At 37.8% G+C, this 26336-nt stretch overlaps 1 protein-coding gene across 11 annotated transcripts in view; it reads left to right on the top strand.

Annotated features, from left to right (window-relative positions):
- Positions 1-26089, top strand: part of COBLL1 (cordon-bleu WH2 repeat protein like 1) — a 96482-nt gene extending 70393 nt beyond the window's left edge. For 10 of the 11 annotated variants that reach the window (XM_069781262.1, XM_069781265.1, XM_069781264.1 and 7 more), the window contains 7 exons: positions 2840-2984; positions 8217-8289; positions 13860-14123; positions 16731-16816; positions 18189-19813; positions 20389-20571; positions 23517-26089. In XM_069781262.1, the coding sequence (XP_069637363.1) occupies positions 2840-2984; positions 8217-8289; positions 13860-14123; positions 16731-16816; positions 18189-19813; positions 20389-20571; positions 23517-23603 (2463 nt within the window). In that variant the 3' untranslated portion in view covers positions 23604-26089. The remainder of the gene's footprint in view (positions 1-2839; positions 2985-8216; positions 8290-13859; positions 14124-16730; positions 16817-18188; positions 19814-20388; positions 20572-23516) is intronic. The other variant, XM_069781260.1, reaches the window with a different exon arrangement.
- Positions 26090-26336: the final 247 nt, after the last annotated feature.

The following is a 26336-nucleotide window of genomic DNA, read 5'->3' as shown; positions in this document are numbered from 1 at the left end:
GCACCATGTCTGTCACTGCTTACAGAGCCTGGAACTCGGGAAGCACTGGCCTCTACAAGTGTCTGCTTGGGGTGGCGTGGGATTTGGTGCCAAATTTGTCTGTACACATTTGAGGCTAAAAACCTTCATATCCACTCTTGCTTGTTCCAGGATGAGGAGTGTGAAAAGTGGAACTCTTGCATATGGTTTTGGAAGTTATGATAGAGTTCACTGGTGTTTCTGCACAAGCACGGTTAATTACTTTAGTGATTCTAACATGAATTTTAATTTAAGTGTAACTGATAAAGCTCTGGTTATCATTAGCAGTTGGTATGACACATGAACACCCAGATGTATATTCCAAAACTTTGTCAGATACATCTTAATAACATTATTTTAATTTTTTCCATCTGTTTAAAGTACTATTTTCACATTACAGCCTTTGTTAGGATTTGAAAGCTCTTAATATTCATATGTTGAATAATTCCTGAGAAAATCTGTTCAACACTTGAACCTTAACTAGAACATTTAGTACTTTCTCGAAATCTCTCTTTGCAAATCATTTGTTTCTTTGGATGCAAAGGGCAGTAGAAAGGCTTATAAAAATCTTCTAGTAGAATTTGTGCTCTTAGGCTGAGAACATTATTTCCCCCCTACACACGTACTCTTTCTGTGCAGGAGGGAACTCTGGTGACATCTGTTTAGTTCAGCGAGTATGCCCAGAACTCTGCCAGCCCAGTCAGCTGAGGGAGCCTGTGCGAAGCAAATGAGGATGCAGACCTTTGAACAGAGAAACAGTGTCTTTGTGAAGAATGGAGGGGCTGCAGCCTGGAGAGGAGAAAAATAGAGCTGCCCAACACCAAGGAGAAAAATGATTAAACAATAAAAAAAGCCTAATTTGGGGAGATATTATATTTGACATCCCCTCCTGAATAAATTTAGATGCTGAATACTATTAATTCTTTTTTTTTGTGTGTGTAGAGCTATTTGGGAACTGTGAATAAGAAGCTATGAAAGCGTAAAGTGATTTTTGTTGTGTGACGTTTTAATCTAGAAACTGACTTATTTAAAAACTATTCAAGCATGCAAGTATTTTTAATTAGGAGTGCTATGTCCATATCCTCTGCTGTTCTTAAAAGAACATCTCACCTTGTGCTTTGTTTTTTCTCCTTAAAACCGTGAGTCCTGCTTTGCTGTAAAATGTTTGAGTTGCTTGCTTCGGCATTAAAGTGGTAGAAGAATTGTGCGAACATTTTGGACAGTGTTGTTCCTTACAGTGCAGTAAAGTATCTAAGGGATCTGTCATACCTGACATCGAGGTGGGACAAAACAGATGACTGAGTATGTCCAGGGTAGCTCAGAGGATGGTTTTCACCATCCTAGTTCATTCATTCAGGTATTCTATTGAGATCTAACAGGAGCTGCTAAACACTGCTTCACAGACATCTTGTGCCAGTATCACTTCTCTTGTGAGTAATTTTCTTTATAGTTTTGATTGTGTACAGCCAAATACTCTAGCTTTTGGTCTTTAACATCCCCCTTACTGTAGGATGTGTATTTGTTCAGTGGTAGCTTTCTAAATGATAAGCATCTTATTCCATGGATATTGACACAGTCAACAATTCTGTTGTCAGTGATGTTTTTGAAAGGTTTGTCAGTGAAACAAAAATTTGTAGGTGTATTTATGCCATCTCTGTTCCTCGATATTCTGCTTTGTAAAGTGGGCTGGTTAACTGAAGCACGGGGAAGTTCTCTGAAGATGACCCCACATCCAGTTGCTGTGTGGATCCGTCTAGCAAGAAATTAATCTCACTGCTGGATTTTATTATATTGTTGACTAGACAAGTGATTTGGATCAAAATTACTACAGAAATAGGCAGCTGTGTCTAGTACCAAAACAGACTCCTTTATTGCTGGGATCCTGAACGTTACCATTCTAATAGCTGTAGAAATGCCAGGTTTCTTCAGCATAAGGCAAGCTGCAGTTAAGAATGGCAGGCAAATTTACAACCACTGTCTTTTTGAGACACAGAATGTATTTTTAAAACAATTTAAAATGCAATTGGACTGCCATATCATAAAACTATGAAGTCTTCAGCAGGTAGCTTTTGTCCATTTTTTAAATGGTTTTGATTTTTTGTGAAGTAAAATTTTTTTTTTTGTCTTTTGCTACAATGATGAGGACATTATTACACTTCAACATCAGTAGGTATTATAATTATTGTTTTTACAACTTATTACAATTTAACTTCAGTAAGTATTATGAGACAGTTGTACTTTCCAAGATAAGTTTTGAAAGCTGGCATTCAAAAAATTTCTATAAAAGTTCAAGTATTTCAAGTAGGGAAAAAAAATCCTAATAATTATGTATACAGCCCAGTTAGGACTGCTGTTGAAGGAATGGAGAAGGAAACGTTGTGTCATGTCATTGCAGTGCAGTGTAGTTGAAGCTTCTTTCCACAACGATTTTTAGCTACTTTTAGAAAAAAATTACTTGAGGGTTGTAGAATAGCCTTTGGGCATAAAAGAATTCAAATTCTCTTTTATACTATATGTAACAACTGATTTTCTTTTACTGCTGTATCTTGTACCTCTGTGAATATATTCAGTTACTCTAGAAATTGGTTTTTTGTTGTTTTTTGGGGGTTTTTTTTGTTTTTCTTTTTTTTTTTTTTTGAAAACTACTCCCCAGAGGAATTAAGAGGAGAAATATAATATGTTTGGTGATAGGTATATATTCTCTATATTCTCTCTTTCCCAAATGTACATTATAAATACTTTTGGAGAATAATTACTAGAGCTATTTTGCTGGTTTTCTTTGATTGCTAATAATCTTCTTCCTCCCTGTCTCCCTTCCTAGGCCCCTCTGGAATTAGTACGGAAGGGTTCTCTGCCGCTCAGTGACGCTGCTTCCGTGAACAGCTCTCTACGAAGGATGAAGCGCAAAGCACCCTCACCACCCTCTAGAGCACCAGAAGATCAAAGTGAAAGCAGTAGTGAGACTGGTAATCTTTGTATGCTGTTTAATTGGGAGGTAACAGAAAGTATGGCAACTTGGCTAAACGTTAAAGAAATACCACCTTATGAGATAAGAACTTTAAGTAAAAATATGAGTGCCAAACATCTTCAGATTTTAAGGAGCAGTAATACTACATAATGAGATTGGCTCATGTAGTGTGTGTGAGCTGGCACAGGCAGGATGCAGGAACAACCACAAAGCCACAGATGAAATGTAAAGAGTAAATTTATTTTCATTACCTCGCCAACCAGGGGAACCCCGAAGCAGCACCCGGGCAGAGGCACCCAAGCAGGGACACAGGCACCGCAGAGCTCAGTCTGTGCTGGAGGATCACTGAACCTGCTGTTTTCACCTGTATATCAGGGATTCACACAGGCATAGTTTACCACGGTGCTTTGATCTTTCCCGCAGCAGGGCAGGAATCTCAAGCATGTCTGATAGACTTAGAGGCACCCTATCAGAGGCCTATGTTTACCTGAAAACTGATGTTCTACTTGTCAAACACACAAGGGTAAACAACAATTAGTATGATACATGTGTTTTTCTATACCACAGCTGTAAGTCACTTGAGCGTGTTTACAATCCTCCTCGCCATTCTTCCATTATTTTCCCACATTCCACCCCCTCGCTCAAGGGAGCACTTCTGCTGGGACTGGCAAGGCTGGAGGTGTCCCTTTGGGCTTGCAGGGTGTATGGCAGGGTAATTACAGAGGCATGTAATAAACACATACAGAAAAAGGAATAAACATATCTCTACAATAATGCTTTGAATAAAGTGTCCCGCTCATCCTGTCAGGGAATGAAACTACTCAGCCAACAAGGTACCACCACTAGATTGTATCACTTGATGCATTAAGTTCTGGAGATGTTGAATGTCATCCTCTACACTGGCTGATTCATCAGTTAGGTTGAAGCAACACATGCCTTCAAAATTGGAGCAGCGTTTATGGTGTTGAAAAAGCAGATAGTCCACTGCCAATCAATTTTGTAAGTTCCTTGGCATACAGCTGTTACCTACTTGGAAAAAATAGCAATGAGGAACATTAATATCAAAAGCACTTAGCATCGTATAATTCTGTTAAACAGCTATGGGGCTTGGCATGCCAATGAAACACGTTGTCTGAAGGTCTGCAGCTGTTAATTCTCCCTCAATACAAAAGGCAGATGAGTTAGTTACAGTAGAGGCTAACCAAATCCAAATATTTACACATTGATCTCGTGAACAGGTATCCAGGGCATGTGCTTGTAGTACAAGGCTGCAAAGCACAATGAGCCAACCTGTGATAAGGGAGGAAAACAGGAGTATCACCTCCTTCCAGTAATACATATGTCGTTGTTCCAGGTCCTTCAGTAATATCACTCTGGGTTTGATAACCTGATATGGGGTAATTGCCTACACAGATTGAAGAGCTATGGCTTGCGCTTTTCCAGATTGAACTTCAATTCGATGTTGGGTTCACGACACCAATAACACTGTTCCAATGCTATCTCTTCTAGATAAGATGCAGGTATTGTTGAAGATACCTGAAATACAAGAACTCAAGAATCTGATATCAATAGAGGATGTAAAATAAGAGCAGAAGTTGGGGTACACAACCATATGACATTCTCAGGGTTTGTTATATGAATCTTCACGTCTAGGCTAATAGGTCGTGGTCCCACCACACAATCCATCAGAGTAAACAATTCCATTTCCCCTGTAGTTAATATTTTGGGAGAGATACCATCTGGAAGAATTTCGGTCCTCACCATGTTTTGTACTGGAGGTGTTGTAATATGATCATAGGGTGTTTGATTATGAATATTCCAGCTATTTAACAAAAAACCCCTGCTTTAGTAAGATGTGAACTCCAATGTTGCAAAGTTTTAGTACTAGTTAGCTTTTTAAATTGTTCCTTCAACATTCTATTCATTCTTTCAATCAAGCCATTAGCCTGGGGATGGTAGGCAATGTGGTATATCCAATCTATCCCTAGCCCTTGAGCCCAATCTTGGACATTATGTCCACTAAAGTGTGTTCCTTGGTCACTTTGGTTTTGGTGAGGAGGTCCATATAGATGAATTAGTTATTCTCATGCATCTCTTGTGCTGTGTTGATTAGTGTGTGTGGTGGGTTTAGCAAAAAATTGTCCTGATACTATCCACAGCATTGAGTACATATCGCCACTACCTTGACAGGGGCCCCATTTAATCGACCTGCCAGGTATTCAAGGCCCACTGACCCTGTTTTATCTTTCCCTATGGCCTATATAATGCCTTTAAATGTAGCTGTGTACAAATAGGACAATTACATGTATATGCTTTATATAAATATGTAATGGCTCTCGAAAAGAAAGCATTAGCAAGATCTATCACCACCTTCCAGGGTTGTAAATTTTTGCTGACTTTTTTTCTATAAGAGTAACCATGTCTGGTACCATGACTGCAAGTGTTGGGGGAGGACTCTTATTTAATTCTCTGTAATCTACAGCCATTCTTCAAGTACCATCTGGTTTTTGGACAGGCCAAATAGGATTATTAAAAGCAGTCATGGTTTCCTTAATGATTCTTACTTGTTGAAGTGCCTGAATGGTTTGAGTAATTTCTTCCTCCCCCTGCTGGAATACCGTATTGTTCTACAGTTACCACCTTGGCAGGCACAGGTGGCACAACAGGATCCCACTTCGGGAATCCGCACAATATGGTTATAGATTGAATAGCAAATCCTGCTTGCAAAGTCCTGAAGCAGAATTGACCATTTAAAGTTTCAACTGTTCGTCTTGCCAGCACATCAATACTCAAGATATATTCTTTAACTGGGGCAATTAAACATTGTAAATGGAGTGGCATTTCTTATTGTTACGGTAACATTAGCTCAGAGGGCAGGGGTCAGATTTCCCCCCAATCCACAGATTGTGATGTGGCTTCTTTATTGTTAATATTACTATATAATGCAGTAAACTCAGCTCCAGTATTAATCAGAGCTAACACATGTAAAATCCCCCCCAGACCACCACTTTACTATTAAAGGAACACAGGGGTGTCAGTCCGCCTTGTGGTAAGAGGCTACAGTGGTGGCAATTTTGGGGCACCTGCCAAACCTTTGTTTCTGTTTTGGTATTTGCCAGGTAGTGCCTTGGCTTGAGGTGGGAGGCAGGGCTGGGGCCAGGAGCAGCCGGCTTTTTTGCATAGCTGCTGACTTTTGCCATCAGCGAAACATTTCTGGTGTTGTAATCCCATTTATTTCTGACTGTGGGGCAGCAGCTTGTACAAGATCATTCCACATTTGTTTCCTTGTCACCTGTGATGTAACTCCTTTTGGTTTTGCTGGCTTTCCTTTATTCACCACCTGCACAGATGGTCCCGAAGTTACAGCCCCAAATTCCCTCAAGGTATTTGCTAGGGTGCCTACACTACCAGTAGCATTTGTGACTGCTGGTATAATCAAGGGTTTGAGCGAGGCAGGTTCTCCTCTCAAAAGCTGCATTTTGATACTTCTTGCTACTGCTACCTTGTCTGGATTGAATCCCATAATCAATGCATGAGCCATTGCTGTTATCAGAATGTTCCCAGGCACATCAGACTGAGACGATAAGCAGTACAGCAAGCAGCGAAAGCAAAAAGCAGCCACTAAGCACTATACTCTAACATACAGTAAGGCAAGCAAGCCCCATGGCAAGCACAGAAGTCTGCTGATTAATAGCTAAACAGCAATAACAACTGTAAACTCGATCTAGCACATTCCAATCAAATCTCTGGTTATCTTGAACCCTTCATGCCCCACATTGGGCACCAAAAAGGACTGTCATGGTTTAGCCCCATCTGGCAGCTAAGCAGTGCAAGCTGCTCACTCCCCCCCCCGCCGTTTATTAGCAATACGTGCTATCAACTGTTCTACAATATCTTGCAACCCATGGCTCTGCTCGAGTAATAATTACTTCTTGCACGATCGCCTTTGCATCTTGTAAAGTCCTGACTTCCTTTTCCAATTTTCTCATTTTACTCCATAATGCAACGACGTCACGGTCAAGAGCTCTAAGACTGGTAACTAATAACCATCCCAATCTCCCCACTAACTCGAGAGAAGAATCTGATACCGTTTTCCATGGCAATCCGTGCATAGCCATTTCAATTGTCTGGGGGCTAACCACTGCCCCATCATCTATTTCAGGCCATGCTTCTGGCAGAGCCAATGTAGCCAGGAAAGTGGCCATGGGAGTCCAGTGCTCAGAACTGGGTCATCCCAGAATATGGGGAGCCAGCATAGTGGCCTCCCCAGTCCCTACTTTTTTGCTAGCCATGGCACACTTGTACCTGGATCCTGCCAACTAGGTCAAACGCGTGAGCCAATGCAGGAAAGGACGCAGGAGCAACCACAAAGCCACAGGTGAAATACAAAGAGTAAATTTATTTTCATTACCTCGCCAACCAGGGGAACCCCGAAGCAGCACCCGGGCAGAGGCACCCAAGCAGGGACACAGGCACCGCAGAGCTCAGTCTGTGCTGGAGGATCACTGAACCTGCTGTTTTCACCTGTATATCAGGGATTCACACAGGCATAGTTTACCACGGTGCTTTGATCTTTCCCGCAGCAGGGCAGGAATCTCAAGCATGTCTGATAGACTTAGAGGCACCCTATCAGAGGCCTATGTTTACCTGAAAACTGATGTTCTACTTGTCAAACACACAAGGGTAAACAACAATTAGTATGATACATGTGTTTTTCTATACCACAGCTGTAAGTCACTTGAGCGTGTTTACAATGCCTCTTGCCAATCTTCCATTATTTTCCCACAAGTGTGAGAAAGCAGGCAGGTTTTAGGGCATGCAGATCAGAAAAAAGCAGAAAATACCAAATAATTATAGTTCAGTTAACTATAGCAATTGTGTTTACGTTAGTCAGATGGACAGCCTGGGGTGGGGAGAAAAGATTAGCTTCTCTGGATCAGAGAGGGTTTAATAGGAAATGGACTGTGAAGAATTTTAGAGAAAGTTTTGTATTGTTCTTCTGTAATTCTTCTGTTTGATCAAAAATTCAAGTCTCTGGTTCAAAAATACCTAGGAGTTGAGATTTAAAATATCTGGGAAATGTGACAACGAGCACTGGTTGCTTAAGAGAAGGTGCATTTCTTGAAGAACTCACCAGTCTGTAGGATCACAATTTAACATTTTATCTAGAACTTTCGTTGGTGCAGAAATTGTGAGGCAATAAAAAAGCTTCTTGCTTGACTTTTTGCAGTAACAGAGTCAACAGAATCAGTCCCTACTGAAGTGGAAGAAAGAGCCACCGAAATGCAGTCTGAAACAGGTTGGTTCTTTTTCCAAATGCATTGATAAAATCTCCTTCATAGCAAGCTATGATAATTCATAGTAATAAATTACTATACTATAGATGTGTCATAAGTATAGAACTAATTTTAATGCTTCAGATCAATTAACTTTTCCTTTGAAGTACAAATATGACTTTCTAAAATAAAGATGTTTTACCTTTTCTGTCTACAGAAACATACACAATGTATTTTCTATTGGTCTCTGCTTTACATTTAATAAACTAAACATTGTTCCTCTTTTCCCTCCTCCCCCACAAGTTGTAGACAAGGACAAGCCAGTACTTCTCTGATTTTTGTATATCTCATAACAAGCCTTTCAAAAGCTAAAGCCCGGTCTTGATTTCAGAACCCTGCCTTTTGCTGCACTTGACCTGCATAATCTAGGGGTAGAAGCAAATCTGTGCCTGCCTTTTTGTTTGCATCTGAACAGCCTGTGAAAACATAGGTTGTAAATATAAACTGTATGCATAAATAGTTGTTCATACATTAAATGAAATCATTTGTTCGTCCTATGGAAAAAAATGTGATATATAAAAGTATAGCTATTTAATATACAATTCTTTAGCTGCTGAACTTAATACTTTTTTAATTTATGCAGTTTGTACTGTTAAGTACTGTTGTTTGTAAGCATCAGACTGTAGGGATCAGATACAAGATACAGCATCTAGGAGTCTTCTAAAATTTGTAAAAGCTTTTAGAATAATCAGTGCCAGTACAGTCTGGAAAAATCACTCTTCAATGTATTTCACTAAGAATGAAATATATAAACACTAAGTATGTGGAGTGCCACTGGCATTATATGAGGCTAAGCACTCAATTTCTGTGCTAGTTGACAGCAACTCTTAAGTAGTTTTCCAGCTGTTTCATTTGGAATGCCAGTGAAATTGGTTGGAGTGGTAAAACACAAATGTACAACAAGAGTTGAAAGTGTCACTTGCCATCCTAGGTCTCTGGCAAAGGGGAAAAAAATAAATCAGTAAATTTGGGCTTGGTTTGTGTTTAGGGCAATTTATGTAAATTGTCAGAAAAGACCTTTAATAGAAATAATATGTAACTTAATAAATGGGAAGTATGAACCTATACTGTGCAATCTGAAGTTGAAGACGTAACGAAGCTGTAACCTTTCCTTTTCCTAGTTGTAGCAGATAGAAGGTAGTCACTTCTAAGTGAGTGGCTCTTAATGATGTTTATTAGTACTTAATTTTCTGTGTTGAAAACTATGTTTACCCACATATGATGAGTGTAAGATGATGAGCAAAGTTATTATGCTATGATTGAAAATCAGGGGGTTTAGTTTTCTTGGGTTTTTCTTGTTTCTATTTTAAGATTGTAGATCCGTGCTAGAATTTCTGCATTTCCCATCACTGTAATGTCCAAGTGTTGCATAGATAAACAACCCTGAACTTCATAGAAATGGCTTGTTTGCTTTTCCATAATTTTAGGAACCTCTGCTTGAGGCATTTGAGTTTTGTAATTTAATATTTTAATTTAAGCTGTAATGGAAAGAAATAGAAAAATGTAATCCTCTTCACTGGGCTTAGAACAACCTGTGTTTGAGCTCTGGGATTTACCTTTGCAGTTAGTAACAGTCTTCATTCTCTAGTTCTGCTGCCGATGTCTTCATGCAGTGTCCTTTGCTGAAGACTTAATGTAATGTGGTTTGTTGGGTTTGTTGTTTGGGGGGGTTTTGTTGTTTTTTTTTAAATGTAGAGACGAGTCACACAGCACAGCTTCCCTGCCTTTTTTTTTTTTTTTCTCTTTTTCTCATGGGATACTGCTGCTCTCTGGTGGCATCTCTGAAACTGTCCTGAGGCCTATGTATAAAGGCTCCTTTGAGGAAAACCCATCATGTTGTGAGAACCAATATTCACCTGTAACAAAATCAACTGCAGTACACTTGTCCTATTTCTAGTTCAAAAATTATGCATATTTGGCTATTAGTTTAAATGGATAAAATAGTTCAATATCTCTTTAATTGCTAAGTTGGATATAATTTTAACTTTCAATAAACTTGGTTGTTCCTTCCATTTGGATTAATACTGCTTTGATTGTCAGGCTTCTGGAAGCATTGTGAGGTTTTGCTCAGCTATGACTGGCATTCCCAAAGTAGTTCTGTTATGCATTGCTACTTTAGCAAATAAGCAAAAAAAGTTAAGCTGCAAATATAGCATTACCTTCTGCCCTATAATGAACCATTAAAAATGTTCAATTTGGTGTCTAAGTAGTGCATAGCTAATAGATGTGTATACATTAAGTGGAACTATGCTATGTGATTTGGAATAGGCAACATTTCTGTTGTGAAATGACAGTTTTCCCATGGTGTAGATATAGCCTGTACCTTGACAAAAGTAGTTTGAAGGCATACATCTACTGGAATAAACATTGACAGAGAATTAATTTGAACATTTGGGATTATAAACAACAATTTTTTTTCTCAATTACAATTTTTGTTCCCCTTCCCGAAGTTCAGTTAATGCTCAGTCTTTTTTCTAGGGAAGAGGATGAAATGGTGTTTAAAAAAAAAATTTTAAAATTACAGATTTTTAAATAATTTCCCATGAAGCAAATCCCTTGATATAATTTTCTTGGTTACCGTATGTCTTAAGACCCTTTTTAAGGCCTATAGAGTCAAGAGGAAAAACACTGGCAGATTTGCATGATGGGGTCAGGCTTTCTGGCTTTGGTGCTTACAAGCATAATGGCTCACAGCGCAGTGTCAGCCTATTCTCTATTGTGCAAAGGGTATTCTTACTAACTCAAAGGAGACTTGCAGTTGGTATGTCAGTCATATTATGAGGTATGTCTTCACAATGTCATCCTGTAGGCTTTAATAATGTTCTTTTAGGGCTAATTAAAACTCAATGACTAATGTTCACAGGAACTAAGTTATATACAGATGAAAACACAATTTATATTATATATGGACCAACATATAGAGTATATAAGCAATAAGGCAACAGTGCGTAGCCAGTATTGCTGTAAGTACTTCCTAGCAAAGTGCTGCATATAAAAACTCTAAACTGAGGGTTTGGAAACAAGTCGTAAAATCTGAACTGTTCCTCTGGGGTGTTAACTGCATGATGTAAGTGAAGGATGGCTGTTAAATGTTGTTTATATATCAAATGCATTCAGACTTCATTCTGCTGCAGCAGCGGTGGCCCGGGTCTGGAATGAGATCCAGTAACAGATGAAAAACCACTAGTTGAAATTAACACCAAGCAAGGCTGATATTATGCTGACAAATGAAGTAGAGCACTTTGGAAAAAGTGTGAGGGTTGTTTTTGTTTGGTATTATACATTCATAGGTCAGGTTAGTCCACTCCAAAGCTTGGAAGTGTTCCTAGCACAGCAAAGGACAGATTTTTCACGTAGCAGGAATGTCAGGAATGCCTCCTACCAACCCAAGCTAAGTTTCCATCCCATCAGTATAGATACAACTCAGCCTTTGTTATACTTCTCTCCAGAGAAAAAGTGATAGAGATGACAGCAGTGCCTGGGCACAAAGCCAGAGCAACTCCAGAATGCTTCCATTTGTCTTGTCAGAAGTCCTGGCTGTGCTTTGTTGTATAATTCAGGTTTCCACAGAGTATTTAGACGAAAGGCCTTAGTGTTTGTTCCTGTGGCTGGTGATGGCTCAGGCCCATGGCATAATAGTTCTCATTGGTGAAGGAGACAGTGTTCTTGAGGGCTGGTTATGGGCTGTGGAATAGTCTCAGCAGGTTTGATGTTTGCCCACATTCTGTTATGCTTTGTTTGTGCCTTGTGACATGTATATTTATCTTTGCACACATAAAATTGTACTGCTATCACTAAAATCATCTCCCAAAGTATGAGGCTGCTGGCATGACTTTTCCCTAGATGGAGATGAAAGGATTTGGTGGGGGGGAAAGGAAGAGAAGGCCCTTACTAATGGTAAATTCTTAAGGAGTCCCTTTAATACCAGCGTGGCATATTTGTATGTACCTGTGCTTAAATCACATGGAAGGAGCTCACCTGCAGCACTTCGCAGTCTTGCTCCTCTTTCCCTGGGGATCTAAATCACCTCTACATTCAGTGCTATGACACATGTTGATCGCATTACTTAATGTGTAACTACAAAGCATTATTACAAGAGTGCAATACAAAAACTAGAGTTAAATAGTAAAATGTTCGGCTTTTGTAGTTGCTCTGTAACTGTGAATGAGTAACTTTGGTATTACTGAACTCTTAACTAATGACCCTACTGGAAAAATCAAAGTTTCTGTTCTGTACTGAGATCTTCTCCAATATATACAGTCTTCTATTTTGTTTCTATAACAGTGTACTTCTCTAGAAGTACTGGAAGCATTGTAGGATACCAGTCTGTACAAAAAAAGTCAATCTTAAGATTTTTCATACTCTGGGATCTGCTGCTTTCCAGTATTGCTTGCTTTAAGCCAGTATTTTGTTTTCATTGTTAGCCTTGGTTTACACTTGGAAATTTACCGACACAACTTAGGAAAGTCTGAAACCTAACTGCCCAGGTGCAAGGCCTGTACCTAAAAGGTATCGGTGCATACAAAGCTGAGAGGAATACCCTGGTCAGGTCAGGCAGAGTGCACTCCTTGTATGGCTCCGTTGTTGCCGGTAGCCTTCCATGGCACCGTATTGCACTATATAGATGGAGTTACTGTCTTCTTTGTGTTATAGAATGCAAGTTGCAAAGCCAAGAGGTTAACTGTGTGGTCTACTTACTAATATCTGAAAAATATGAATCATCGTCGTGTAGGAACATTGCTGGCAGGGAAGTAAAGCTAGAGATGGTTAATCCCCCTGGAAATCAAAATAGCTAGATGTATTAGTTTAACTTTAGTTACACTGATGTACATGTGTCCTAATCCAGTAACTAAACCTTTTAATTTAACAATGCTGTAGCTGAAAACTTAATTATTTTTATGGATTAATGCTTTTATATGTACCCGATTTTTGTGTGTTTTTACTGTATACAGTGCACTGCACAATATACTTCTATGATTTAATACATTTAGGATAATCATGGGAAATTTTTGATAGTGATGATCAAACTTGTTCAAACCACAGGCAAAATTGAGATTTAGTTTGCTCTTTAGTTCTCTAGCATACCTACTCTGATATAAAAAACCCATGTATTTTAAAACTCATTGGGGAGCTAATGGAAGTACTAAGAAATCTGGGTAAAATAAACTGTGTGCCCCCATGAAATTTGGGATTATGTTATTGTTAAATATATTTTGATCTATCCTAATCCAGTATTTGGGTTAAACAAGGAAAATGTTACACAGTAGTTACAGATGCAGAAACAGATGGACAGTAGCATGGTGATGAGCATATTCTTGTGTGTAAAAAGAGAGAGTTGGAAAGAACCAGAAAATATTGTGAAGTTAAAACTCTCAATGAGTTGTCTTTTTTTTTTTTTTTTAACTTGAATTATGAAAAGAAGTCTCATTTTTCCTTCTTCAAACTACTTAGGCTGACTTCACCAGTCCCTTTGTATCTACACCCTGCATTGAGAGCTGTGGGTTGTTTTGTTTTGTTTTGTTTTTTCTTCCTGTGAGTGTAGGTGTAAGGAGCTCAGAGTACAACCTGGAAGAAATTGATGAAAGGGAAGAGATGAGTGTGCAACAGAGAGAGGACAGTGAAAGTACAAATACCTTGCTCAGGATAGGAGAGGTTACTGCAGCCTTCAGCTCTGCTGAGGTACCACTGGAAACTGAAAAAAATGATCCTGCTTCATCAGCTCCAGTTCCTGGCAGTGTTTCTGTAGACAACTCACAAAGCTTCAAGGAAGAAAAACAAGAAAATATGAGCACAGATGGCAAGTAAGTACGTTTTGTGACAAAGAAAGGAGCATTGGGGAGGGAATGGGGGAGGCAAATAAAATGTAGAGTGCTGTTTCATTGTGGAGCACAGAATAGAGAATTGTGAGAGAGGAATGAGCTTAATATGCTTAGCTTTCATTGTAGCACTCTTCTGTGCACAGTAATTCGTGAAGCTTTTCAACAAAAATGATAAAGAAGTGTTCTGCAGGTTATTCTGTTTAAGCCTCCCTTTCCTTACTACTCAAAGAGCCGGACCCCGAAAAGCCGAACCTGGCTCTAAAATACCCAGCATATTTACTAGAGCAGCATGCTGTGAAAAGATTTAGATTGATTAGTTAAATGAAAATTTACAAATTAATTCTTACAGTTGGGGACAAACAGGTAGATTGGCCATTTCTGTTCTTCTGGACACAATTATCTGTTGCTTGCATATTTGTTTTGGTTTAAATTTTTCTTTTGTCTTTTCCTTATATGTTAGCCAGTTGTCTTGACCTGTCTCAATCCATCTGCTCTCAGGAAAAGAAGTTAATTCTGCCTTTTTAAAGAATAAACACATTAGTTTCTTTAACCGCTCTTTTTCCCTTCTGGTGATGCTGTACCTTCGCCCTTCAGCATGTTTGTTAAACTACCTGACTCAGCAGGTTTCCAACATGAGTTAGTGCCTGCTTGAAATAAATGTTGATTGTCCAGAGAAGTCCCATTGTGTTAATGTAATTCACTCTTTCTCTGTTCCCTGGGGCAACTAAACTGGCTACTGTTCCCAAATTAAATTGAAAGAACTATTTCAATTATTGTACTGAAGCCAAAATGTGTGACTGCCCCTGTAGCCAAGAACTTTCAAGGTAGTATGGAGAGCTTTGACTTGTATTTCAAGGGTCTTTTTTGTCAGTCCAAGGCCAAATGGGGCTTTGCAAAAATCTTTGGTGCTCTGTCCTGACAAATACTGTGCCACTTGCTTGGGAGTGTCTGCTCTGTGGGGATCTACAAGGAGGAGGATCGGCCAAATGTTATTTTTAAGTTGTCTTGAACTTGCAAATTATCAGACGTGTGTTATTGGGCCAGTTTGGCCAATTGTCCAGGGGGTGTTTCTTTTTTCCCGCACTAATTTGTAATAGCCTTTCATGGCCTATAATCCTGGTGAGTATCATCTAGCATGTACTGTGTGTTCTAACTTTAGAGTTCGGCAATCCTTTCTTTCCTGAAATATCACAGGGATTCCAGAATGAGGACTAGGGTTGCTCTGACATATTTCTGGAAACCTTTTGATAATTCAGATCTTTTATGTAAGATCTAGTTACTTTGAAGAAGTGCTTTTTAATCAAACCAGGGATGCGTGTAATATTCCAGTCAAAACCACTGATTTCTAGAACAATAGTCTGTGGTGTTTTGTGGCTTTGGGTTTGGTTTGGGGGGTGGGGGGTGGTGTTCTTTTTTTTGTTTTGTTTTTTGTTTTTTAAACAGTTCAGCCTGTTGTGAATACTTGTAGTTCAGTCCCTCAGCTGTGTTCACAGGAAGGAGATAAGCAAGAGTACAGAGTGCAGGACTAAGCTTCAACTTTCTTCCAACAATGATTTTGAGAGCGTATGCTCCCATTTAGCAGTTTATTGGACACTTACAGTATATTTTGGACCATACAAGCAACATGAGAATGGATGGTTATTGAGGAAGTTCTCATTTTAAATGATTCAAAGCAGATGTTTCAGCTCAAGGCACTGGTTCCTGACAACTAATACATTTGATGTGGCAAATGAATTGGAATCTTCATAATGCCAGTGTTTGTAACTACAGAAAATAAAAATCTCTTCAAGATGTAAATTTGAAGTTCTAATAACTTTTTTGAAGAGAAATTTTAAGTATTTGGGCCAAGGACTTAATATTTCCCCCCCCAAAGGTCCGGGGTTTATTCAGCATTTGTGCGGTTCTCTTGTCCCCCGTGATCTGAGGACAGAAATTTTATGCATTTGCAAAATGTTTAGTATGCAGGTAATATGTTGCATGCATATTTCTCTGTTGTTCTCAAGGTATTTCTTGAAAGTGACAGAAAATTTTTCATTACTGTCTTGAAAAGTCTATACTGCACAGTTCATATGTTCATATGCAGTCAGTGTCTCATGCAGTTTCCTGTATATCGTGTCAGGGACAAAATCAAGGACATATTTTAATTGTTGGGGGTGTCAGAACACTTCACACTAAGAACACTCTTAAATGAATGATAAACCATTGTGGTTTTACTGAAACTGAGTTGTTACTGGAAAGGGGCTTGTTCAAACTGCACGAGTAAACAAAAGGAGGGGGAGAGGAGAAAGGAAAACTGATCATCTGCTGACACAGAAGAGAGTAAAGCTGCATGTCATTTTGGTAAAATATCATAGCAGCATTTCCTCTTGTTTAAAAAAAAAAAAAAAAAAAAAACAAACAACAAAAAAAACCAAAAAACCCCCCAACCAAAACCCCACAATCTATTCTGCTGAGTACTCCAATGTTTGGCAGAGTGATTCTATTTTGTCCATCTGTGTTTGGAGAATATTGCCAGTTCTCTTGCATCGTTTCTTGTGTTTACTGGAATGAATGATACCAGCATATTTAATGTACTGTTGTGCTTTACAGAGGACTACAGACTAAGATAAGCAGTGAGCAAGCTGCATTTGAAAAAGACAGGAAGCTTAGAATTTTGGATCAAAACAAAACTGATGGTGAGTAGTTCCCACTCATTTTTAATACTTCAAAGCAAGGTTGAAGAGAACTTTTCTATTCCTTTGAAAAAAATGACAATACAGTTAACTCTTGAATTGCTATCATCAGATTATTTTCTTTATACTTTCTCTAGCTCTGGTGTATCCTCTTTGAGATGAGGTGACAAGAATTGACTGCAGTTTTGGGGGTTTGGTGTTTTATTTTTAATATTTTTTTTATTATAGCAGTAGTCAAAGCTGCATCCTGCTGTTGTAGGGCAGTATGGGTGGAGCAGTGCTGAGGAGAGGGAAGGCTGGACGCAGAAGTTATCCTGCCACATGGTGTGACATGGGCAGTGCACCACAGCGGGGAAGGAGAGGCCATCAGTTGTTCTTTGCTTATGAAATTGGCATGAGTTTTCTGCATGAAAACGCAAATTTTTTTAAACACAAATAGAACGAAGTGACACGCTGATATGAAAAGAAATTATGACATCCTGTGCATCTAATGGATCATAAATTTTTCTGTGGATTTAGTGACCTGACTGATTTATTTTACCCTTTCATGACACTGATTTTCAGATTTATATATTAGGCCTTCCATAGTCTTTTATATTCAGCACACCTCTGTTTATAAATCATAACAACATACTGCATGAGTCCTGTTTATATGTGATATAAGTCTTAACTGCTATTTTGTAAGATCCTTAAAATTTTGTTTTTTTGCAAAATACCACCCCAAATGATTATTCCTAAAGGATTTAATTTTTCCCAATATTGTATTTAAAACAATTTGACCCAAATATTCCTGTGTTTTGGAGATGACTACGTGTTTAGTGTGGGGATAGAAAACTGAATTATCAGACCTGCTAAACAGTTGGAAAAATACAGTTGGAAAATTGCTTTTGTCAATATGTTTTCCAGTTGTTCCCTTGTACAAATACATAAGCTGTAGTTGACAAATAACATCTGTAATGTTAAAACTAAAGCACAGAAGCCACAAAAGTGTGGAACTAAATAAAAATTGCATCTAACTTAATATTGAATAGTCACTGAGCTCTTGAGTCACTGATGTCTATATAATCAACTGAAATTCATTAGCACTTGTCAAATGATCCTAGAATAGATTTTTCTATTACGTTGATGCATGGCACCAGTAGTCTGTTAATTAAGGAAGAATACCTGAGTTAGAATACTATTATTTAGCAATATTAGTCAAAGATAAGTATATCTTTAAATAGCCTTTAAAAGTAAGTGTTAAGGAAAATTTCAATACCAGTGAAGAGCCAGTCCTTGTAGTTAAATACTCAGATGCGGGCCTTCATGATGTAAGGGGGATGGTTGAATCTTCTTGGCATTTGCATTAATTCTGGAATATCTCTTTAACTTAAAGATCACAGTGATACAAAACTCCTTCCAACAACAGAAGAAGGGAAAGAACTTCAGACAGCTGAAATTAAAACAGAAGATTTTAGAGAAAATAACAAGCTTGAAGTTGACAGACTATCAAACTGCCAGGCATGTGAATATGACATCTCTGTAAGTCATAGGAATTATCCTCAACTGATTCCAGAAAAGCAAGATCAGAAAACAAATCAAACCAGCTTGGACACAGTAAAAACTCAGGATGTTGCAATCCAGACAGGTCCATTGGATAGCAATTTGGAAAGGACTACACAGAAAGAAATTGTTGTACCTCAGGGTTGTGAATCATCCACATTTAGAGGACTGGTCCCTCAGCACAACACAGATATAAACAATCCCCTTCTTCAAGTGATGGATGGAATACGAGAGGATGAAGATACTTCTACAGAACAAAATCTTGAGAGACAAGAAGTTACCCATGAAAAAGTAATTCCCATGAAAGATCAGAGTCACGTTTGTTTAAATGGCAGTAATCTTGCTTCACCAGAAACAACTGCAAAAACTCCTGATGGTTCTCCTGTAAAATGTCATGCTCTGTATAGACAGGACACCAAACCTAAACCCAAGCCCGCTAATGAAATTACAAGGGATTACATACCAAAAATTGGAATGACTACTTATAAAATAGTGCCTCCAAAATCCTTAGAAATAATGAAGAGCTGGGAATCAGAAATTCCATCGGATTATAAGGATCAAGAGATATCTACTTTGGAAAACTCTCTGAAGCATGAAGACCCCAAAGAATTCATAGTGAAAGCTGAAATTCCTCATCTTCCAAAAAGTGTGGGTCATTCACAGGCTGGTTCACAAAATGAACCTGCAGCAGCAAATGATGTGCTGCACAGACTGAACAGCATTTCTGAACGTGTTGTGACGTCTGGAGCTGAGATTATTTCTGAGAGCAATTGGACGGAAACACAGTCTTCCAAACAGCGTGTCCCACTGATGCTAAGCTTGGATAATACAAATCCTTCTTCTGAGACTCAGGACAAGTCAAGTGCATTAAGTCCTACAACAAAGCCTAGTTCTTTTTATCTGCAGATGCAACGAAGAGCTTCAGGTCATTATGTGACATCTGCAATTGCCAGAAGTACAGTTTGTGCTCCTAATTCCATTCAAAATGAAGCTAAGAATACAGAGGTGGGAAAAAAAATCTCATCACCTGATCCAACTTCTTTGTCTTTACATAAAACAAGTACTTCTCCTCCTCCAGCAGATGAAGAAAAAGTTGATGATGGAAAAAAAATTGAATCTTCCACTTCTGCTGTTAAAAGCAATAAACCTCCAAGTTTTCCCTCCTGTCCACCAGCACCATTGAACCTAAGAACTCTAAGAACTTTTGCAGTTCCAAAGCCGTACTCCAGTTCGAGACCATCCCCTTTTGCTCTTGCTGTCTCATCCGCAGTCAAAAGGTCACAATCATTCAATAAGATGCGTACAATCACTAGTCAGGCACCGAAAGAGGAATTTCCTGGTGAAGTCTCCTCTGCTGCTTCAGCAGCTGAATCCTCCTCACCTACCTCCGTGCCTCAAGTGAAAAATCCTTCCTTACAGACCATAACAGGGGGGTCACAAAATAGTCTAATGAATAAGGTAACTATCTAGAGGCTAGTCTCTGAACTGCTCCCTGACCAGGAAGTGCTCTATTCATACAGTGTAAACACCTTGTGGTGTCTAGCAGCAGCACAGCATCATAATGAAATACAGGAATACAGGGAACGTTAAAGTAAAAACCTCATTCAGATTATTTGAAATTATTATTTCTTGCCTAATTAGCATCCCCTACTTCGAAGAACGGTAAATTAAATAGAATAATTTATACTATGTATACCTATTTTTATGTTCAGAGCGGTTATGATTTGTTGTTCATGGTTCTGTATGTTGATTTCTTAAATTTAATTGAGTAGTGTAATCAGTTTGGCTTCAAGTGATCATGGCACAAACACAACTTGAATGGGGGTATAAAATTTTGCTGGCATAATTATCTGAGGAAGAAACTGTGCTATAGTGGAAATGTCGCTGATCTCTGAAATCTTAAAGGAAGCAAACACTAGAACGGTGGCAGTTTGATATGCAATCTTGTGCCAGGTTGACTTAGTTTTCCATTTATGACTAACTCAGATTAAAGGTTTTTGTTTTGCTTTTCCTCCCACTTCCTTCCTTTATAGAAAGGCAGCAATGTGAATACTGAGCAGAAGAGTCAGGCGCAGTCAGGTGCTTCCACTGACCACCCACCCCCTGTCACTAAGAGACAAACCACGATGACGTTCCAGTGCTCTGACCCAGAACAGATCCACCAGAGCTTGCTGGCTGCAATCCGCTCTGGAGAAGCTGCTGCCAAATTGAAAAGGGTGAGTTTTCATCATTGCATCCATAACAATAAACTCGTGGTACTTCCTTCAAAATTACCATATTAATGCCTGACACTAAAAGTAGCTAGCTTTGGCACAAAGTGCTGCCAGGACATCTCTTAACAATGGGAAGGGAGGTGGGGAAGAGAGTTCAGTTTTGCAGAACAAACTGGTGAATGCACACGCAAAGCTTCATATGTCCATATTTTCAAACAGTACAAATCCAATTGGAAATCTTCCTAAAATGAATTATAAATCTCTTAAGTTATCAATTAAGTATCTCTTTCATAAAATCAGGAACATATTCAATTATTTGCTTGTATTATATGGTTTGAAGTGGTATGGTTTTAGATACATGCTAAGCAGCTTCACCTTAGACCTGAAGTAGCTGCAATCTTTTGCAGGCAGATAACACACAGAAGTTCTGAAGATGGTATTTTTCTACTTATTAGACTCTCTCAGGTCCTTAATTCTTAAATGTACTTCAAGCCTCCTGCTGCTGTTTGGTATCATTAGTAAGATATTTCTCAATGTTTTGTCAACAGTCCTGGTAGGACCATCTTCCCCTACCCCCCTCAGGTTAAAACTGGCTTAATTTTTCTTTTCTCTCTCCTAAAATTCACCTATATTTCTCTCACTGGATAAAACATTGCACACTTCAAAAATCCGTATTGGTTTAAATTTGTAACCAGACCATTTAACGATAATCTCACACAAAGCTTTCTTGACCCAGCATTAGTATTTTGCATTCTCTATTGAGGAATAATTTCTCATTGCAGAAGGTTAAAGAAATTCAGTAGTTTTTGTTTTCCATCCCTTTCCCACTTGAAAGAAACAAATGATGTGTGGTGGGTGGATGTGAGGGGTTTTTTTGGTTTTATGAAAATGATTCCCTAGGGTCAAAATTTCTCAGTGGATGGTCAAATATTAGAACAATCGATTTCATACCTAAGGTTTTGTTTCAATGTAGCACCGCAACAGCCTCTTTGAGGCTTGTAGACCTCCCATCATTTCTACACTGAATAGGAAGATTCCATTTCCCAGAAAGTTTACAAGCATGCTCAAGTAGGTTTTGACCTCTAGTCAGTAACAGTGGTACATAATACACTGTATTATTACTTCTAACTACACGTCACTAACCACAGCCACTTCAAAAACAGGATAAGATTAAGAAAATGCTGTATTGCTCAGAGTCACTTAGAGGTCAAATCTATTTGTTCTACCAGAAATATTGTTTGGATTTTTTTATTAAGGTGTTGGGTTTTTTCTCCAATGCATAATTACATTCTGAATAATACTGAACTTTATTTATTTTGCATAGTGTGTGAACTTTGGTTTTTTATTTTTATGGGAAATATGCATAGGCATGGCTGTTGGCACAGTAGCTTGTAGTTGTTTTAAAAAATAAAGCTCATAATATGCTTTTCAAAATTCAGGAAGTCTATTTCTACTAGAAAGAACACAAAGAAAAACTTCATTATGTGTTTATTTATTCTTTTCCAATAGAAATGTTCTTAGGGTAGATTTGACCCATATATCAATCTAGGTACAAGAATGGCATGGGGAAGAAGAGGGAGATGATGATTGAAGTCCTTTTTCCCCTCCCTTTCTCTCTTGTGGGCGGGAGATGTTCTTTCTCAGTATAGTATCTGTTAAGACTGGGGATGAGGAGAGTGCTATACTTTTTAAGAAGAAATTACAGTAATGAAGATGCTGTAAGCATAAAGAAAAGCATTCTGCAACACAGAAACCTGAAACAGGCTTCAAAAAAACCTGCTGAAACACACAAACAAAAAAGGCAATGAAGAACCCACTGAAATTTTGCCAAACATAAAATTATACATGCTGTTCTCTTCACTCTTACCCAGAGCACATATGCTGTGGTACAGGTATGTCTGACAGCAGAAAAGAGAGGTTTTTTGGCCTATGGTAAATTTATTAAAAACATGGATCTCATTTTATGTTTAACACTGAGAACTGGCAATAGTAGGGCAGAGAAATTAAGCATTTTGTATCAATAACTTATTAGCACCCAAAAGTGATTTCCAGTGTTGAAAGTACTTTTTAAATGCATTCACCTCATAGCTTCCATGCTGCATTTAGTAAACTGAGTAATAACCTGATCCATTTGAATTGTGAAAGAGGTCTGTCAGGTGCTTGCTTCTCTTTTTACCTCTTACCATACTCTCCCTTCTTTCAGCTATGTGAGAGAATCATTAAAAAAATAAAATGCTGGCACCACTAACCAAATTCTTTATTTTTTCCCGTTTTACTTAATGCGTTGTGAGTATGCAATGCTGAGATCTGTGGCCTTTTGTGTTGCTGGTCTTTTCTGTTCAAAAGGGCCCTCAGTAACTACTAACCTAAAATGGGTCAAGTGAGGTTTCTCTTTAACCATTTTTTCTCTTCAGAGCATCCACAGCTCCCATTAACTCCAATTGGAGTTGTTGGTTTATGCATCTCCCCTGAAAATCAGGTCTTTGCTATCTATCCTAAAAGTTATAGTTTGCTCCTGATAAAAGAAACATTATCATGGTATAAAGGAGTGTTAGAAGATCTTGTAAGAAATCAGCTCTATTCAATATTTAATAAGAAGTGTTTGGTTTAGTGATGTTTTTTAAAGTCTTTCTTTGCAATCAAGTCTGGAGAAGGACTAAAAATTATGCATGTTTTGAATAGTTACACATGGAATTTTTAGACAGGATAAAATATGTTTTTAAGTAATTTCTTACATTTCCACTTCTGTAGCATATGTGCTTTGTTCAGAAATCATATGAGGTCTTCCATTGCAATAAGAAAAACGCTATCTGAAGTAACAGTATTTCTGTTTCATTGAAGTAATACTGTGTAACATACTACAGAGAGCAGAATCTGAAAAATAGGTTAATATTTCTTTTCTCTTTTTTTTTCTCTTTTTTATCCACCCCCCTCCCCCCCGTCTCCAGGTTGGTCCTCCATCAAACACCATATCTGTCAATGGAAGAGCCAGGCTTACTCATTTGTATTCCACAGAAGCAAAAGCTGATCACTAGATATTATACCAAATATTTTGCACTTTACTACTGCTTCATAGGCCAACTTAATACTAACTACAGATTTTTGAAAGTGTAAATGCAAGTATATGTTAATATATTTTTGTCAATTGTTATAGGAATTTCAAGCTGGGTCCTTTGATGCCTTGGAAAGATTATTAGAGTATGTAAATTATGGTAATATTTTGCCTTTTTCTCTTTATAAAGCTGACTATGCTGCTAAAAAGGTTTAAGAGAAGGTGCAGATGAGCTTTGCTTATGTTAGAATGAGAATCAAAAATTCTTGATTTTAGCCTTCAAGACTGAACAATATGTAGCACTATGTTGAAATTACAGATTTAAAGCAATCTAAGAATTTTAGATCATTAATTTTCAATTGTGTATTACTTTAACAGATTGTATGAATATAAATCTACCACATGCTGCCTCCATATTACTTTGTTAAATTAAATTTGTAATTAGTAGAAAATCTCTAATTATATGCAATACTGTTTCTGGTTAAAAAATAGATGGTTTTGTTCCTTCAGCTGAGAGTAGTTGGGATAAGTTTTTTGATTTTTTTTTTTTTTTTTTTTAAATCTCCTTTAATTTTTTCCTGGTAGCACACAAAAAAAAAATCAGGACATAAATTATTGGAAATTTTTGTACTACTTAAAAACTTTTCTTAACAGTAGCACTACATGATGTTTCTCATCTACTCTTTCAGTACCTGTATATAGTATTTACCTAGCACTCAGATAAGCAATACTTTTTGTGAACTAGAGATAACTTAAAGTAGTCATCAGCATATAGTCACTTAGTGATAAAATGCAAATTCCAGTTTTGATACTTAATGAAATAGAAGAAATTTTTTTTCACTGGAAGTATGACTAAAGAATGAATGGCTTTGGACTTATCCATGTAAAATATTTTAATCTTAAAACAGCACAATAACACACTTACAAAGCATTCTTGTGTCTGAGAGTGTCTATTTATAGATTAAGCATTAAATACCAAAATGGAATATATATTAAAAGAACATGCTTCATGTTATATTTTATCTATTTTGCATTTCTTGTCAAGGTTATACATTTTGGGGAGAGGGGTGGAAATACGATCACACACTCATGATGAAATAGCTAGATTATGGATGCATGCAGCCAGTGCTAGGGTATTTGCCATATTAAAATATTTTCTTGCTGGACTTGATTTAAATAAAAGTAATTGTAGTTTCTATTCTTTAACAATATAGTTATACTTTAGAGACATTCTGTAACTCAGTTTCCGAAACTGATCTATATGTGCATTTCAAGGGCTTATTAATGGTTTGCTGCCAGGTTTTTGTGCAATAATCTCAAAGAGGTCTCATTACTTTTCTAGTACAGAGTCAATTACTGATCACAAATAACAGTGTTAACTTAATGCTGAAACCCTTCAAGGAACATTTTAGTAAATAAAAATTCATAGAGAGAGCTGATGAACATTTGTTCACTGCTGTTCTCTCCTATTTTCTCTCCTATATCTTAGTCCTCTGTCAACATGTATTGCCACTTCCTTCTCTTCCTTGTTCTTGCCTCCAATTAAGGGCTAATTCCAAGGGCGGGGGGAACCCAGAAGGTAGTTCAAAAGATCTGTTTCAGGGTCTGATTGCAAAACAACGCTTCATCCTTCACTTGAAAATGGTAAGATAGAAGAGGTGGGCTTTTTTCTAGTTTCTAACTGGGGCTCACATTCTAGATTTCACTGTCTTAAGGGACAGACTTGAAAATTGTAACTCACTCCCAGGATTCTAGCGTCTGTGTTCATTGTGATATTTGAAGTCCATGTTTCAAGCATTCCTATACAATATGCGATCTGTAACTGACACAGAGAGGTTGCACTGTGAAAGGAATCTCCTTGTTTGTACTTTGGGTGGGAGGGAGTTACATGTTTTTTCTCAAACCTTTGTATTCTCTGCCAAGGTGACCAAAGTTATTTCATAAGACTAATTTAATCTCCACCTGTGGTAATACAAGTCTATATGACATTCCACTATTTCAACCAAATCGGTGTAGTCCAATTATTCTGGTTTGGTGAAAAGTTCAAATAACCATGGTTGTTTGTTGTTTCCTTTGGTTTTTACTACAAAACTATACTACTGTATGTTCCTTAGTCTTATATGTTAAAAGTACGTTGCCCTTTTGTGTGAACTCCTGAAGGCAAATATCATCTTATGTAACAGAGATTAAAACTAAAAACAACTTGCTTGAATTTTAGGGTTTCTTGTCTGTGTAATTGAACTTGCTTGATAATTAACTGAAAGTCTACAGACACTATAGTACTGTGAAACCCTTCAATGAGATTTTCTGTTACTAGCTGGCAACATCGTTTAGCAAAACTTTCTCTTTCACCCTTCTTCCAACATTATATATGTAAGACATTTTAAAATCTTGCTATTGTATATCTAGAGACTAATTTTTTCTTATACTCTTTTATTAAATTCTACCAGAAAAACTCTTGTTGATGAACTTGATGTTTATTCATTGTTCAAACAAGAAAACATTTCTGCTCAAGTAACAAGTAAGTGTTTCTAGCAACTGCAAGCCCAAGTTAGACAGCAGTAAATTTTTGTTGTGGATTCCTTGCGTGCAGGGAAAACAGACTTTTTGGGGGGGCCTGAGAATACTTACAGTTTGGGCAACATGTATCACAGATGTCTTCCAACAGAAGGTAACTAGTTAATGCCATACAACTTACAATCCCCTTGCTGCTTTT

The sequence above is a fragment of the Haliaeetus albicilla genome, chromosome 4 (assembly GCF_947461875.1).
Source record: "Haliaeetus albicilla chromosome 4, bHalAlb1.1, whole genome shotgun sequence".
Classification (NCBI taxonomy): domain Eukaryota; kingdom Metazoa; phylum Chordata; class Aves; order Accipitriformes; family Accipitridae; genus Haliaeetus; species Haliaeetus albicilla.
This window is presented reverse-complemented; position numbering and strand designations above follow the sequence as displayed.